The sequence below is a fragment of the Heteronotia binoei genome, chromosome 2 (assembly GCF_032191835.1).
Source record: "Heteronotia binoei isolate CCM8104 ecotype False Entrance Well chromosome 2, APGP_CSIRO_Hbin_v1, whole genome shotgun sequence".
NCBI lineage: Eukaryota > Metazoa > Chordata > Lepidosauria > Squamata > Gekkonidae > Heteronotia > Heteronotia binoei.
This window is the reverse complement of record NC_083224.1, coordinates 175,778,820-175,795,399: the sequence shown is the minus strand read 5'-3', so window position 1 is coordinate 175,795,399 and position 16,580 is coordinate 175,778,820. Positions and strand designations below refer to the sequence as shown.

Below are 16,580 nucleotides of genomic sequence, written 5' to 3'. Positions count from 1 at the left end.
CCTGCTTCCTGCCCAGCCTTAAAGGGGCAGACATTTTGCAAATGGCTCAGGAGCTCTACAACATGAAGCCTAAAGGTATGTTCTCCCCCCCCCTCCACCCCCCACCCCCACTTCCAGAGTTTTGAAGAGCGAACCCAGAAGTCTCCCGCCAGAGCGGGAGGTTTGGGAAGCCTAATCTGATAAAGATCATATCTTAAGTTAGCCAGATCTGGAAGCTGCATCAGTTTGGATTGCTCTATTATGGAATCTTGAATGGAAACTTGAGAGCAAGTCTAGTTTGGATTGTTCCTTTATTGCTGTGGAACCAGGAAATGACTTTGTGAGCAAGTCCAGACAGCATGTGGGATTTCAATAACAAGAACTGTTCTTAGGACTGCTATACTTTTCAGGTTCCTATGTGGCAATTGTTAAATTTGGTAGGGTCTAACAGTAAAATTGTGCCATTTCGGGGATGTTTGGTTGTATTGATCATATTTTGGCCAAAAGTTGTTTGAAATTTGGATGTGAATTCTTTACTGTATTCTTTATGATTGTATTCCAAGATTAATTTAAAGCAAAAAAAAACTAATGGCTTTTAGAGAATGTGGAACTTAATAGAATAGGATTTCACGTGTGTGTGAAAATTTCTAGACAGTTTTGATTTTTACTGATTCTTTCTTTATTGCTTTTACACTACTAGCACAAAGTCCTTCTACCAAAATATACTGCAAATTATGTAGTATGTATTTTTTCAGAGCAGTTTGGTCAGAGCTTAGGGCTGCCAAGCCCCTGGTCTGGGCGGGAGTCCCCTGCCCAGGAGGTTCCCAACTCGCCGGCCACATTGGGCCAGTGGGGGGAACCTCCCCTACGTCACCGGCACGATGACATCACCTGGAAATGACATCATTGCGCTGGCAACACCACATGCAGCTGCTCTAGGCGTTTCCAGGGAAACTCTATGGTTTCCCCGGACACTCTAGCCATTTGGGAGGGAAAACACTATGGTACAATAGGTACCATAGAGTTTTTCCCTCCCAAATGGCTAGAGCGTCTGGGAAACCATACAATTATTTAGGATAGAGTACTCAGGGTGTTTGGCACCCAAGGCGCCTTTCTGCCCCCACCCCTGCAGGCAAAGCCAGAGAGCAGGGAATGGTGGCACAGAGAGGCTGCGAATTGCCCGCTCGCCATTGCTCCGCCTTCTAGAAGTGAAAGCAGAGCAATGGCAGCCGGGTGGCATGCAACCTCTCTGCACTTTGCGCACTGTTGTGTACACCCTCCCCTCTCTCTGGCTTTGCCTGCAGGGGCTGCAGAAGGGGGTGGGTGGCAGGGTGGGGCAGGTGCTGTGGAGGAGGCCAGGAAGTACGTGGCCTCTTCTCAGCTTCCAGGGCCTCTCCCCTTGGGCGATATCAATCACCCTAGAAGCTGGGGTGGGGGAAAGACCCAAGCTGGTACCCCTCCGAACCATGCCCTAGTCAGCTGCCTAGGTCTGTCTAGTGGACAGGCTGCTTCTGAAATTACTGAGCACTTCATATGTATCTGGCCTTTCCAGTGACTATGCAGCTGTTCATGTAGGGAGCATCCTTCTTCCTATAGTCTCTAGTAGTACAATATGGGAAACTGGTTATTGTAAAATAGATTTCACTGTATCCGTTTTAGACAATTTTGATTAACAGTGGTTACAGAGAAAACATTCCACACATACCAAGAACCAAGTTGCGATCTGTGTAACAAATAACTTGCTCTATTAATGCTGATCTTTCATCACAGGTGAGAAACCGTATAAATGTCAAATTTGCAACCAGACCTTCAGGATTTAGAAGACTCTAACACATGGTCATTCATTCAGATGCACACCCTTTCAGTTGTCAGTATTGCAATGCAACATTTAAATGAAAGAACAAGCTGAAATATCATACTGATAATGTGCAAGGATTAAAATCCACAGAAGAATCACCAAGCCCTCTGCCAGAGGAAAAAAAACTAGAGACTCTGCCAACACAATACACAGCTGATGACAAGACTTTCCAAAGCAAGACTAAACCATTCATGGAACAGACCAAAGGTTATCAGGCAGAAACCGAAAGCATGCTGCTGAACGTATATCAGTGATGCTGCTGCCATTTCAGATACATGAAGACACTCAATCTGATCATGTACAGAATGCCACCTCTTTCACACCCCCGCCTCCCAATATTCTTCTTCGCCAGGCCCCTCCATCTGATTATCAGCAAGCAAAAGATCTGGCTTTCTAGAAAAATATACACTTACCACACAGAGTACTACACAAAAATGTAGTTCATCCAGTCAGACTTGAGCAAATGTTGGATCCCAGAGAACCATTGTACTGTGGCACACTACTGGGTGTTAACAATTTATTAGTAACATATGGTTACAATATTTAATTGTCTCTTTTCTATACTAACCCATATGATATTTCAACCCCCCCCCCTCCAATATTTGACTTCCCCAAAGTTATAAATTTAAATTCAATTATAAAGGTACCGCTAACCAATCAAAGTTCAATACTTTTATTTTCTCATTAATACTAAAAAATTGTCCAATGTCTTTTTACATTCCACTCTTTCTCCATATATCCTTTAAATTTCTTCCACTCCTTTTTGAATATATCTAAATCATAGTCTCTTAAAGTTTAGTTAATTTGTCCATCTCACTCCACGATAAAACTTTCACAATCCAATCCCATTTCTCTGGTATTTTTCCCGTGGCACACTACTGGGTCTTGATACAGCTCCAGCACTGCAGAATATTTCAAATAATGAACAGTCATCGGGTTGCCAGGTCTGAGTTAGAAAATACCTGGAGACTTTGGGGGGTGGATCCAAGAGAGGGAAGGGTTTGAGGAGGGGCAGGGTCTCAGCATGGTACAATGCCATAGAGTCTAACTTTCAAAGCAGCCATTTTCTCCAGGGGAGCTGATCTCTGCTAGCTGGAGATCAGTGGTAAAAGCAGGAGATCTCCAGGCTCCAGCTGGAGGCTGACAACCCTAAATGATCATAGGACTGTTGCATTCCACAGGTCTTATTAACACTCAGCTGTCAAAAGGCTAAACATGCCTGTTCATACTTTCCTTGGCCTCCTCAGGCTTCTGAGAGCACAGAGCATAAAGGAAAGCTTTTTTATATAATGATGGCGCATTCAGCATTTTATTGCATATTCAAAACATGTTCAAGTTTCTTTCTCTAGCAAATGACCTTTTAAAAAGTACTGGTTTCTGGAAATCTGAATCACTTTTCTAGCCATTCTCAAAAGTAACTGTTCAGTCTTAGGATTTAATACTCCTCATTCACTTTTTTCGCAGAAAAAGAAAAGAAATTTAAGGACTTATATTTGAGTGAGTTAGGTTCCAGTCCAGTAGTGCCTGAAAAACTAACAAGATTTTTCGGGGTGGGGGGCCAATACTCCCTCTAAGCTCACTTAAACTGAGCTAAACTTGTAGTTTAGCTTTGACCCAAATAAATGGCAGTTTAATTCGTGAACATTATTTGTATCGTGTCAGGATGTGAAAACCTGGACACACCATACTATCCTGTTTTCAGTGTGAGTGATGCTGTTGGCTTCAGCGAGTACAGGATTGCTTTGGTAATTAATAATATAGCATAGTCTACAGTTTCTTGCTTGCTTAAAATATAGTTTCCTTCCATTGACAAGGGGGCCTCGAACAATGTGGAAATCTAGTCCTCCGTGTCATGGACACTTCCTCAGTTTTATCTTGGTAACTAAAGCAGACCATGTTCTGTAGCCGATCTTTGCACCAGAGATACTGCGTTGTTTTAAAAAAATGCCAAAAGGGTGGGTCTCACTCTCTACTGCCTCTGTTTCTCAGCCCTTTGACCCTGCTATTTATTATTATCATCATCAGCCCAAGTATAAATTAGTTTCAGAGGGTAGCCGTGTTGGATTGCAGTACAGCTCTTAGATTCAAGTCCAGTAGGTCAGCAAGGTTTTTGGGGTATAAAGTTCTCAAAGCTGCCTGGCAAATCTGATGGAGTTTTTACTCTGAAAAGCCCCCACCAGTGTTCCCTTTAAGCTGAGTTAGTGTGAGCTAGCTCACAGAGGGTTTTTTAGCCTCCGGCTCACACATATTTGTCTCAGCTCAGGAAAAATGGCCCCAGAGCAAACTAATTTATGCAGTAGCTCACAACTTTAATGCCAGTAGCTCACAAAGTAGAATTTTTGCTCACAAGCCTCCACAGCTTAGAGGGAGTATTGCCCCCCCCCCCCCCCCGAAAAATCTTGTTAGTTTTTCAGGCACTACTGGACTGGAACCTAACTCACTCAAATATAAGTATCTGTTAGGGTTGCCAATTCCCAGGTGGGGGCGGGGGATCCCCGGTTTTGCGGCCCTCTCCCTGCTTCAACGTCATCAGAAAGTGGTGGGGGGAGGGAAATGTCAGTTGGGCACTCCATTGTTCCTTATGGAGACTGATTTCCATAGGGTATAATGGAGAATTGATCTGTGGGTATCTGGAGCAGGCGGGGGCTGTTTTTTTAGGTAGAGGCACCAGATTTTCAGCATAGCATCCAGTGCCTCTTCTCAAAACACCCTCCAAGTTTCAAGAAGACTGAACCAGGGGGTCCAATTCTATGAGCTCCCCCAAAGAAGGTGCCCCTATCCTTCATTATTTCCAATGGAGGGAAGATATTTTAAAGGTCCCTATCAATTTGATGGCCAGAACTCCCTTTGGAGTTCAATTGTGCTTGTCACAACCTTGCTCCTGACTCCACCCCCAAAGTCCCCAGATATTTCTTGAATTGGACCTGGCAACCCTAGTATCTGTCTAGAGAAGACGCTCTACACGCACATCTCAAAGTGGGCTCTTGTACTCGAAAATTTATGCCGGAATAAAATCTTGTTTGTCTGCCGCAAGACTCCAGTTTCTCTGCGTTAAAAGACAGGAGAAGACGTGGCCAAAGGGAACGTTCTACGTTGGACATTCCTCATCCCCGTGGAACGCCTCCTGGCTTCTAAAACCTGACGTCCTCTTTTCTCAATGAAGGGTCATGGAAGGAGATAAACTACATGTCCCAGCATTCCGTTGAGGAGCTCCGTCTGGCGGGCTCAAAGATCACGCTGACGTCGAAAGGAACTAAGGGCACGGACCGGTGGCTGCCTCTGCCTGCGAATTTTGTTTCCAGGAGAGGAACTGGGGAGGGGGGGAGGGCTGGGAAACTGTGGCTCGAATCAGGGAATTGCAATCTCTGTACAAAACAAGAAGGGACAGACAACAGAGGAAAGGAATGAGCGCTTGAGAAAGGCCTGCTGAACTAACTTTCTGCAAAGACAACGGGAATTTCTCTTTCGCTTTTATTTCCTGGTCAGTCTAAGAACAACACAGTTGGTCAGGTCAGAGAAGGTAAGAGAGATTTGTGTTGTCCGGACAGTGTTTATATTAAGTCCAAATCTGGTACTGTGTTCAGGGAGAAGGAATTGAGTTAGTGCACAAAGTGATCCTTTATCTCTCTAATAGAAATCCTCCTTTGTAGACTTATGTTGTTTATTTATGTTGAGGCTTTATGGGAATGTTTCATATGCTAAAAAAAAGGGGGGGGGGACAGACGCCAGGAAAAAGCCACTGTAAGTCTTTCCAAAAGTGATTTTTTTTTTTCTAATAAGGAACCGCAATTGTAGATGATTCATGTGTGAGAGAGACCATGCCTGCTGGTATGTCCAGGAATCATCCTTTAAGATTCTCCTTAAGATAAACCTGCTGCTTGAAACTGAAAAACCTAGGCTGCTATCTGCATGTTTCCTGAGAATTTTGTCGAAGAAAATCCTTTATTTTCCTCCTTCTAACAGTATTTCCTTATACTTTGTCTACAAACACTGAACAAAATATTCCATTGGAGAGCAAGGTAGTGCTGTGTGTGCAAACTCTACTTTTGCTGGTGGCGCAGCAGTTTAAATTCAGCAGTTTGTCTATGGATCCATTTATGTAGCACATGGGGTCTGAAAGCTCTTTTTGCTGTGAATGGGTGGGAACGAACAGGTTTAGAAAGCTGGGAGAAGAAAAATCATAACTATTTACGAAGAAGTATTTTAGGGAGCTGTTTCTTGCATTGTTTCTTTTGTCTAGATCTGTATATATAGGTATTTCAAAAGCACAGAGGGATGATATGTGTGAATGGTTTGCAGCCTGCCCAGTGATTCAGAATTGACAAAATCCCGAAAGTGAAACCAAATAAACTGGGAAATTAAAACTCCGGAGAAGATGGCAGAAGAGTTCAGTCCTGCTGTTCATGAAGGTATGTTTGGATATCGGATGCATGGCACACTGACTTGTCCCTACCTTCTCCCCTCAAAAAGCCACAAATGTGGCAGATTTCAAGTCCTGATTCCCTTTGTCTTTAATGAGATGGCAGATCAGATGGCAGATAATTATGAGGACCAAGACAGCAAGACATGTGGAAGCCAGAGTAAAAAAAAAAAATCCTGTGAGCTAGCTCACATAAGTCAACTCAGAGGAAACACTGTTTGGAAGTAACAACTTCCATGAGCCCAAGCAGGTATCATGTTCTTCGTTTATTTTAGTTCCAGGATCAACATGGCTGAAGCAGCATACATTATTTAGGCAAAGAGTATATGACTGTCCTAAGGTCACCCAGCAAGCTTCCATGAGGCAGAGTGGGGATTTTGAACCTTGGTCTCCCAGAATCTGGTCTGACACTTTAACCACTACCACCACTCAGTTTGTGGTCAGTGGTTGTCTCAGTGAGTCCTCAAGGTTCAGGCCTTCACTTTCAAGAAAATTAGCATGAATGTGATGGAGACCAATAGTCTTGATAGGTAAGAACTCACATGGGAACTACAAAATTCACGGTGTCCCCTTCAGCCAGTCATTCACAGCACAATCTTATGCAAAGGACTGCAGGATCAGTCTTGTAGTGTGAATTGAGGTAAAACCACCTGGAGCTCATTGGATAAGATGTATGCTGCCCAATGGCAAAACCCATTGGGGAGCGACCATTGCTCAGTGGTAGAGTTTAATACATGGAAAAGGCCCATGTTCAGTTCCTAGCATCTCAAAAGGTAGCAGGTTTTGTGAAGGACTTCTGGGTGGCTTTTCCCAGACAGAGTAGACAGTACCAATACCCCAACTCAGTGTGTGTGAAGGGGAAATCTGATGTCAGGCTTCTGTCCGAAAGAAGTCTTTGGGTGGGTGGGGGGCACGGTAGAGGTTGCTGTGCTTCTTGCAGGGGTATGTGTGAAGGCCCATGCCCTGCCACCCCATTGCCTTGGTCTCAGATATGGATGGGAGGGGGGTTCCATGTATCCCAAGTCTTTCACTTTTTGTTGGGCTGCTCCCTCTCAGGTGTCTTTGTGTCTTGTATGCCTGTAGAGGACCAGTCCCAATTACATCCTCTTTAGCTTGAGGTGTCAGAACTTTATAGAGCCTGGCCTGTTCTTCCATGTTCCTGTCTCCCCAGTTCCTTCCTCATGAGGCTTCCTGCTTTCATGACCCTTCCGTCTCCTCCTTGAACCTGGAATTGGGGCTCACAAGTGCACCTAGGTGGCTTGAAGGCTGTTGCCAGGGAAAGGCGTGTCTGTGTGGGGTGATGGGGGCGGCATGTCCCTGCCAGCCAGTGGACTGATGCCACCACACTTGTTGGCTCAGGTCTTGCCTCTCCATCTTTGAAGGAGAGGCTGGCTTCCAGACACTCAGTATAAGACAGCTTAAATAAGAGCCATGTCTCAAGTGTCTGCCTTGTGCGCAAAAGATCCCAGGTTCAATCCCCAGCATCTCTAGTTCAAAGGCTCAAATGGTCAGCAATGTGAAAATCCTCTACTTGAGACTTTGGAGACCTTTGCTCTGTCAATCAGAGTAAATACAGACCTTGATAGATGAATGCTGTGACTCAACCTTAAGTCAGCTTTGTGTGTTCATCTATATGGCCTATTTGAAATAGCAACTTGTAAGCATTCACTCAATGCATTATAGGACTTCCTCTGCTCAGGACTATAATTAGCTTCTTAAGTGCATAAATCAGGGGTGTTGAATGTCTGGCCCACAGGCCAGAACCATCCCTCCCAGGGCTTTAATCAGGCCCGCGGGGCTCTTTTCTCCATCCTTCCCTCCTCCTATCCTCACCCTTTGAAGTTCCAAGGCTGCTGAAGTTCCCAGCTCCTTTGCAGGCTGAAGCAGTAAGCAATACTGGGCTTGCAGAGCTGCAAAGAAAATGTGGAATGGGAGTAGTCTATCTGGGCACAGAGACCTTAATGGAAAATCCATTCCATGTTTTCCTTGCAGTTTTATCTGTACTGCAATGTATTTTAATGGGTGGAGCTCAGTTTTACTTCGCAGCATTTATATGGCCAGTTAGAAGCTGTTCCTTGCTGGAGTTGTGTGACCTTACAAATAAAGGGTTGATGCTTTGAGCCAGCATGTCTCTGCTAAATGGACTTTAGAACTGGTGCCTAGTGTGCACTCTAATCTGGGAACCCACAGCCAAAGAGGGATAATACACTGAAGAGCCATTGTCGGGCTGAGTAGACCTGGGACAGGGGGAGAAGCTTGCAGTGCTGAACCATGTAATGTTTTCGTAAGCCTGGAATATTTTATATTTTCGGTTTATATTTTTAGTTTTTGTTGTGATCCTTGTGCTTTTTCTTGATGTTTCATTTTTAAAATTGCATTGCCAAATCTCATCATTCCCCCACCTTTCCATTTTAAACAAAACAAAATACATGATTGTATTTTAAGTAAAAATATATATATTTGTGTTTTTCCATAGCCTCTAAAAAACTTATATCTTCAATATGTGGAATTACATTTTATGATATGCATGGCCTGGCCCAACAAAGTCCCATTTATTTCAGATCCGGCCCTCATGACAAACGAGTTCGACACCCGAGTCATAAATGATTTTGTAGTTGCACATTATTACACAAAGCCAACCATTTGACATGCTGGCCTTCACAGGTTACCCTGAGGACCAGGTGCTGATGTCACAGAAGACGATGACTTTCCAGCCCTCAGATAGTGATGTAAATAATACCTCCCCAAATGAAACTCAGGATACTAGTCCAGCAGATACAGCTACAAGTATAGAGACGTTGGGTCCTCTCTACCATGAACCAAATAGTTTGACTGGGAATTCCTCAAGGGTAGATGAAGAAGATTCTATGAGGGAAAAGCCCTTGGATTCTGATGGAATTTTGATGGAGAGAGAGACTAGTGGTCACAACATGGAAAGCGACACGGGGCTTCCACCTCATCCAGTGAGCCTACCTGATAGTCCTGTAGGCAATGATACAGTAGATTCTTTAGATGATAGGAATGGAAGGACTGGGCATTCAACCCAAGCTGTGCTGCAGGATTCTCTAATGGAAGAAATCGATAACTTATCTGAAGCCATCCTTGAAGAACAAATGATTCCTGTGAGTCAACTCAGCCTGAATGCCTCTGAGCATCCAGATCCTGAAGAAACAGAAGAGGACATAGAGGAAATGGAGACATCAATTCAAAACCTTGAATATGAAGAGAGCAAGGGATCCTTGGCTGAAGGTGAGGGTATAATTCTCCTTAATAAGGAAGCTCGGTAAATTATTACTTGTTTTTTAAAAATTATTGTGCTCATCTTACATAGCTGTGGGCACACAAGGAATATGTAAGCCTTAAATCTATAGTAGGGTATGAGATTTTGTGAATCGCTGCTTGCTTCTTTAGATGTCTTATCTGAAGATATGTGAAGAAGTTAGCAGTGACTTACATTAGTCTTTGAAGTGCTACTAGACTCTTACTCTTTTCTGCTGCTACAGATTAATATTGTGATGTAGCAGCAATGAAACCACAAATCAAGTGTAGTAAATTTTAATTTTGCACATGGAATAAAGTATGCAAATTAGAAGCGTTGCATAAAATAGAGCCCGGCTATGGGATTTTTAGAAAGATGGTATTGTGTTGAACGTGTGATTATTGGGCCTTTGTTATGAAATGAAGGAGGTTTTTGTTGTTGGATTTTTTTGCCATTCAGTATGGCAACCCCATGGGGTTTTCAAGGCAAGAGACATTCAGAAGTGGTTTGCCATTGCCTCCGTGTCGTGACCCTGATATTCCTTGGTGGCTTCCCAAATACTTACCAGGACTGACCTTGCCTAGCTTCAGAGATTGCTTGGGCTAGCCTAGCCTATCCAGGTCAGGGCAAGGAGCAGAGATAGCGTCATACATTTAAACAGGAAATATATGATTAGGGTTTGTAGAATCTTTCGGGATCAAGTGCCGTGTTCTACTGGAGAAAGTTTTCCTTCCAGACGTTTCGTTCTCAGCTGCAGAGAACATCCTCAGTGGCATTGCAGCTGGAGCAGGCGCTCAGACCTTCTTGGCTGCTGTGCAGGAAATAGATGTTTCAAACTGTAGACCAAGGGGATAGAACTGGAAGGAAAGGCATTATTGTTGGTTCCCTTCTGGCATCAGACTCTGCCCATCATTTTTTTTGCCAAGTTTTTGTCTAGTACACAAGGTCCAAAACAAAATGGATGGAAGCTTTCATTTCCCACCCATAACAGGAAATGGTATGTTCTGTGTTTTAAGTGGTGCTCTGCAGTATGATGACAGCCTTCCAGTTTTCTAGAACTTCACATAGAGGGTTAGATTATGCTCTTTAATGGCATATTCCTTCCAAGCTGATTTCTCAAAACTAATCCATATTTTGAACAGCATATGGAATGACTGAGGCCCTACTTGGATGCAATTCTTTCTTACCTTGAGGTATTTGTGAGTCTGCTTTGACATGTTCAGTCTTATCATTTATAGTATCCCCAAATTACTTATCTATCTCCCTTTTGCATGGCATCTATATGTTGTTACAGCCTGCTCACCATTTTTAATTTCAGTAACCAAACAGGTTATTTCCTGGACCAATTCAGTGCCTTTTCTCAAATGCAGGGCATCCTGTGTGCAAATCAGAGACTGAACTCTCCCCAGAAGATATCGGCCAGTGCCTTTCACAAGAAATAAGGAAGCACAACAAAGTGCAAGAATGGATGGAGAATTATCACCGGTCTTTACTAGGCAGTGGTGAGAACAACCTCGGTCTCTACACACAACTATAAGCAAAGGACTGGCCAAAAGAGCACACACAAAAAAGATGAGCAATTTCATTATTTGCAAAGAAACTGTTAATTCAAGTCCTTTCAATTTTTTAAAATGCCATTCTGATGTTTAGCGTCTGAAGCTACCGTTTAAGCAGACCCCCGCTGCAATCAGTGCAAGAACATCAAAGATAGCACTGGAAAGAAAGAACAAAGAGAAATAACCTAGTGCCTCAGTATGGATTGGAGCCTATCAGTTTTTCTGCTAGCATATGAAATTGAGGAGGGGCCGTGTTTCACTACAGGAAAAGGCCATGCCAGGGATTCTGGGCCCATGTTAACAAAAGCTATAGGGGTCAGTAGTAAATAAATATGCAGAAAAGCTGATTGGCTCCAATCCTCTTTTTTTACTTCCACCTCCAGATGTGCTCCTTCATGCATGGAATTTGTCACCAGTATCCTTCCTGCATGTGGAGAATTGTGCTCATTCCTAAACATCTCCTGAGTTATTTGCACTAAAATCACCAGAACAGATTTCTTACTGATGATCAACCTGTTATGCTAAAGTCAGTGCTGGCTGCCACTGAAAATGGAAGCCACTTATGTAGCTATTTTAATGCCCAGAATGGCATACGTGTCATGACAACAAGATATTTCATTGTTTTAAATCCACACCACTACAGGAATTAGTTGTAAGGATTCTATTTGGAAGGCGAGCAAGAGAAATGTTACAGGTCAGGAGGGAGCCTTTTGGCGTATCTAGCAACCAGGGGTCATTTTGTAAAAAGGGTGCTGGAGCTCATTAGCATAACTCAGTAGCATTATATTTGCATATGCCACACATCCTGACATCACCAAAAGTGAATGAGAGAGAGAAAGAAAAATGAAAGGAAGGAAGGTAGACAGAATGAAAGAGAAAGACAGAGAAAGAATGAGAGAAAGAAAAATGGAAGACAGAATGAAAGAAAGACAGAAAGAATGAAAGGAAGGGAGAGTTAGGAAAAAGATGGGGAGAAAGGAGTGAAAGAGAAAAATGAAAGGAAGGAAGAAAGGCAAGCAGACAGAATGAAAGGAAATGAGAAAGGAAGAAAGTGAGGTAGAAAAAGATGGAGAGTGGGCTGAGAAAAAGAAAGAGAGAAAGGAAGAGAGAGGTAGAAAAAAGATGGGGGTAAAGGAGTGAAAGAAAAAGAAGGAAGGAAGATAGAATGAAAGAAAGACAGGAAGAATGAAAGGAAGGAAGAGTTAGGAAAAAGATGGGGAGAAAGGAGTGAAAGAGAAAAATGGAAGGAAGGAAGGAAGGCAAGCAGACAGAATGAAAGGAAATGAGAAAGGAAGAAAGTGAGGTAGAAAAAGATGGAGAGTGGGCTGAGAAAAAGAAAAAGAAAGGAAGAGAGGTAGAAAAAAGATGGGGAAAGGAGTGAAAGAAAGAAGGAAGATAGTATGGAAGAAAAAGAAAGAATGAAAAGAAGGATAAGGGATAAGTAAAAAAAAAGATGGGAAAGGCGTGAGGGAAAGAAAAATGGAAGGAAGGAATACAGGCAGACAAAAATGACAGGAAGACAAACAGTAAGACAGACAAAAAAAAGATGACAGACAGAAAGGAAGGCAGACAAAGACAGGCAAGAAGGTATGCAGCCATTAGAAGCCTTCCTTTCACTCTTCTGTTTGCAGGCAAGGGGAAGCAAATGGCAGCCTTACAATGGCTCCCTGCCTCTTAAAACCAGCAGTCAAGAGATCCACCTGTCAGCTGCCCACTTTAAGGGGCGGGCAGCCATTAGAAACCTCTCTTTCGCTCCCCTTCACTGCCAAGCAGGGGGAAACAAAAGGGAGCCTTGCAAATACACATCTGCTTTTAAAGTGGGGGTGTCAGGAGACTTCAAGAGAGTTGAGAGCAACCCTCTAGTCTATACCATCACAAAGTATGTTTATGAGACCTTATCCCTGCCTCTTTACATTGATGTAACTGCAGCTGTTCCTGAAGAAACAAATTATGTAAAGAAGTAGGAATGAGCTCTGTTCACCCTATGAGGTCTTCTCATTTAGAAAATCATGACACAGTTCTTAAAGGAACCATTGAGGGATTAGGTATTTTTCAGTACAGATTAAACAAGCTTGCATCATGATGACCCTATTGCTATGTGAATATTTTGGCTTGCATGTTGGAACGTTAAACTCAATCGTGTTTTTCTATCTTGTCTCCACTCCGTTTTCACCCCTCTTCCTGTCAGGCCTTGTCTATTTCCTGGGAATTGGCATGGCTTTGGTTGCCATTTTCATGAGCTGCAGCGGATACTATACTTCCCGCCCCCAGAACATGCCCCAAAACCCAGCTGTGGAGGCTTTCTTACAAAGGTTTGATCTCCTGAAAGACAGCTTCCCAGGTCAAAGCCCTCACCTGTGGAGACGAGCACGGAAGGTCCTTCAGAAGCACCTCAATGCTTCCCACCACACTGAACCGGCCATCTTAATCTTCACTGCTGCCCAGGAAGGCAAATCAACCTTGAAGTGCCTGAGTGTCCATATCGCCGATGCTTACTCTTCATCTCTCCAGGGTAGCACAATCCAGGTAGATGGCTCTTCTAAATCTGCTCTGAACAGCGACAGTGCCAAGCTGGCAGTTGATGAGGAGCTGAGCGGTGGTTTCCATGGAGACGGGAAGGCAGCCGTGATCCATTGGTTTGAATCTCTGCCTGCTAGTTCCACCTTGATTTTTTACAAGTACTGCGATCACGAGAGTGCCGCTTTCAAAGACGTGGCACTGATTTTTACTGTTCTTCTGGAGAACGACAAACTGGAAACCAACATTGGCTTGCAGGATGTGGAAGAGAAGGTCCGGGACTTCCTCTGGGCCAAGTTCACCAACACAGACACTCCCAGCTCCCACAGTTACATGGACACAGATAAGTTGAGTGGGCTGTGGAGCCGCATATCCCACCTCGTCTTGGCGGTCTTTCCTGTACAATCGGTAGAAGATGTCAGTTGCCCTTTGCAAGCTAAACCACATGGTGAATGAAGTGGGGCTTCATGGGAAAGCCAGAAAGCGCTAAGGGGTTTGCACCAACCAGAAAGCCTTACAAAAAACAGAGGCTATAAGCCAGAGAGCAGCATTAATGTGGTGAGCTTACATTAGATCAGTTGTGCCTAAATGAGGTGTCTGTTTGGAATCCTTCTTAGCATTAGAGAAGAAACAAGCAGGACCTTAGCTGGTTTACTTTTGTAACTATTTTGCTACTTTTGTTGCAATCAAAGGACTTTTTTTAAAAAAAAATCACATATAGAAAAACAGGTGATACCTTTGCACATTGTAAATCCCAAATGTATTTGCTGCTGAAGGAAAATGGAAAGAGTACAAAAGCAGAAAACACTAGTGGCAGAATTTGCCTTTCTTAAAAGTTAGTTTCGAAGAGACACCGATCTCCTAGTTTACTCCAGCCGTGCAGATGCCTTCTCAATCATAAAGTTTTAAAAATTGCATATCTATAGCCAGCTGGGGCATTTCAAAGGCTGTCTGTACTACGGAGGGGAGCATATCAAAAGGTGTTTAAAAGTGAAACTTAAGTTTAATGCAGCACAGGAGAAACCTTACCAGTATTAACAGCATAAAGTTAATATGGCTACTGTTTCTATCTGTTGTTTGATGACTAAGGCACCAGTGTTGGCTAAGCACACAGCATGCAGGGTTTGTGGGAGTGGGAAGCACCAAGTGAGCACAAAGATACCTTCTAAAGAGTCCAAGATGGTCTCCTAGCAAGTTGCTTAGCTATGCTTAGCTATGGGGTTTGCTTAGCTATGGAGTAGGAAACGGATCTGCTCTGTGCTTGCTGGCTGAGCTAGGCGGAAGAGTAGGTTAACCCCTGTATGTGCTAGGAAAGATAATGGTGAGGGAGATGAGTCCACCTGAAACAGATAACTCAGCAATGACAGCAACAACAATGGCCCTCAGTTCAAGTACAGAGGGAGGCACATCAGTTGTGCCTCACTAAGAATGTCCCATGGGCTCCGGACTGGTATGTTTAGGCAGGGCTTGAGCATGTGAGGCTGGATAGAATCGTAACAGAAAAGCACAATGTTAAATATGAAGCAAAGCCCATCTGAATATGGCAGGCAAAACCAGGAAGTGGGAAATGGGAGATAATAATGGGTGTGGGGGTATGGAAGGGGGAAATAGGATAGAAAAGGATCATAAATATAGTTGGGCTGTGTCATCATCTCTAGCAGAGGTGTTGAACTCATTTGCTGAGGGCCGGATCTGACATAAATGTCACTTTCTTGGGCCAGGTATGCCCTAAAATATACAAGGTAACAGATATACTACAAGGTATTAAAAATAGAAACTTTATAAAGGTGATTTCAGATGCTGAGAGGCAGCAGCAGGTGTAGGGCCGGCCCTAGACTGTCTGGCACATCGGCAAAGCTAATTTCCTGTGCCCCCCCCCCCCACTGATAATATCACCAAATCACATGGGGGGTGCCTGATTTGATGCCCTCAGAAGGACAGAGCCCTAGGCAATCACCTAGTTTGCCTAATGGCAGGGCCAGCCCTGAGCAGGTGAATGACAGTAGCAGGCTTGATTGGATTAGGTGTATATGCAGAGAGATGGTAGGCATGGAGATTCCAGCATTGGCAATGAAACAGGAAGACTATGTCTCAATTCCATCCAGGAGGATTCAGTCCAGAAGGATGCAAAGAATAAATGGACATAAGTTTAACATTAGAAAACACAACATTCAGTTGCGGACCTAAGAGAAGCAGTGTGGAGAGCCAGTTTTGTGTAGTGGTTAAGTGTGCGGACTCTTATCTGGGAGAACCAGGTTTGATTCCCCACTCCTCCACTTGCACCTGCTGGAATGGCCTTGGGTCAGCCATAGCTCTGGCAGAGGTTGTCCTTGAAAGGGCAGCTGCTGTGAGAGCCCTCTCCAGCCCCACCCACCTCACAGGGTGTCTGTTGTGGGGGAGGAAGGTAAAGGAGATTGTAAGCCGCTCTGAGACTCTTCGGAGTGGAGGGCGGGATATAAATCCAATATCTTTCTTCTTTCTTTCTTTCTACAAAGGAATTTCAAAGGGGGATTAGAATTAGAGACTGCTGAATTGTAATAGACAGTGACGCTCAAGACAATGCATCCTCCTGGACTGAACTGAGAGCTAGTTTTCCTCTCTCTTTACCAATGTGTGCTATTATCATTTGGCATAAGAAATCACTCCCCAAGATATACGCTAAAAGCCACTGAGGGAGCTAGAGAAAAAACCACTGAGCCACTGAGGGAGCTAGAAAAAAACCAAGGTAAGGCGTGGCTGCAGCAGTAGTCCTGGAAGGGAAGCAGGAGAAGGAGGTTGCTTTGAGGGCTGGATGTGAGCCCTCCACAGGCTGGGTGAGACTTGTGGACCGGACATTTGGCACCTTTGTCTATAGGGGATCTCTCAGCACAAGTCTGCCCCAAAGTAGGCAATAACAAACCTTATGTGACTTAAGAGATGCATCATTTTTTTTTAAAATAGCAAAGGATATTTGGAATCTGAACCTCCTATCTACATGCAGCATGCTAACAT

The 16,580-nt window shown here is 43.8% G+C and overlaps 1 protein-coding gene across 1 annotated transcript; it reads left to right on the top strand.

Annotated features, from left to right (window-relative positions):
* Window positions 1-6,089: 6,089 nt before the first annotated feature.
* Window positions 6,090-14,327, top strand: TOR1AIP2 (torsin 1A interacting protein 2). The gene is made up of 4 exons (XM_060232508.1): window positions 6,090-6,246; window positions 8,922-9,506; window positions 10,887-11,018; window positions 13,261-14,327. Exons 1-4 carry the CDS (start codon window positions 6,213-6,215, stop codon window positions 14,043-14,045), a joined length of 1,536 nt encoding a protein of 511 aa, XP_060088491.1. The 5' UTR covers window positions 6,090-6,212; the 3' UTR covers window positions 14,046-14,327.
* The last annotated feature ends 2,253 nt before the right edge of the window (window positions 14,328-16,580 follow it).

What these genes read in the sequence shown, in the direction of transcription:
- TOR1AIP2 (XM_060232508.1), top strand. Translation starts at nt 6,213, where the DNA reads ATGGCAGAAGAGTTCAGTCCTGCTGTTCATGAAG. An exon ending in CAGTCCTGCTGTTCATGAAG is followed by an intron (nt 6,247 to 8,921) that starts GTATGTTTGGAT and finishes TGGCCTTCACAG; the next exon opens with GTTACCCTGAGGACCAGGTG. An exon ending in CAAGGGATCCTTGGCTGAAG is followed by an intron (nt 9,507 to 10,886) that starts GTGAGGGTATAA and finishes TCTCAAATGCAG; the next exon opens with GGCATCCTGTGTGCAAATCA.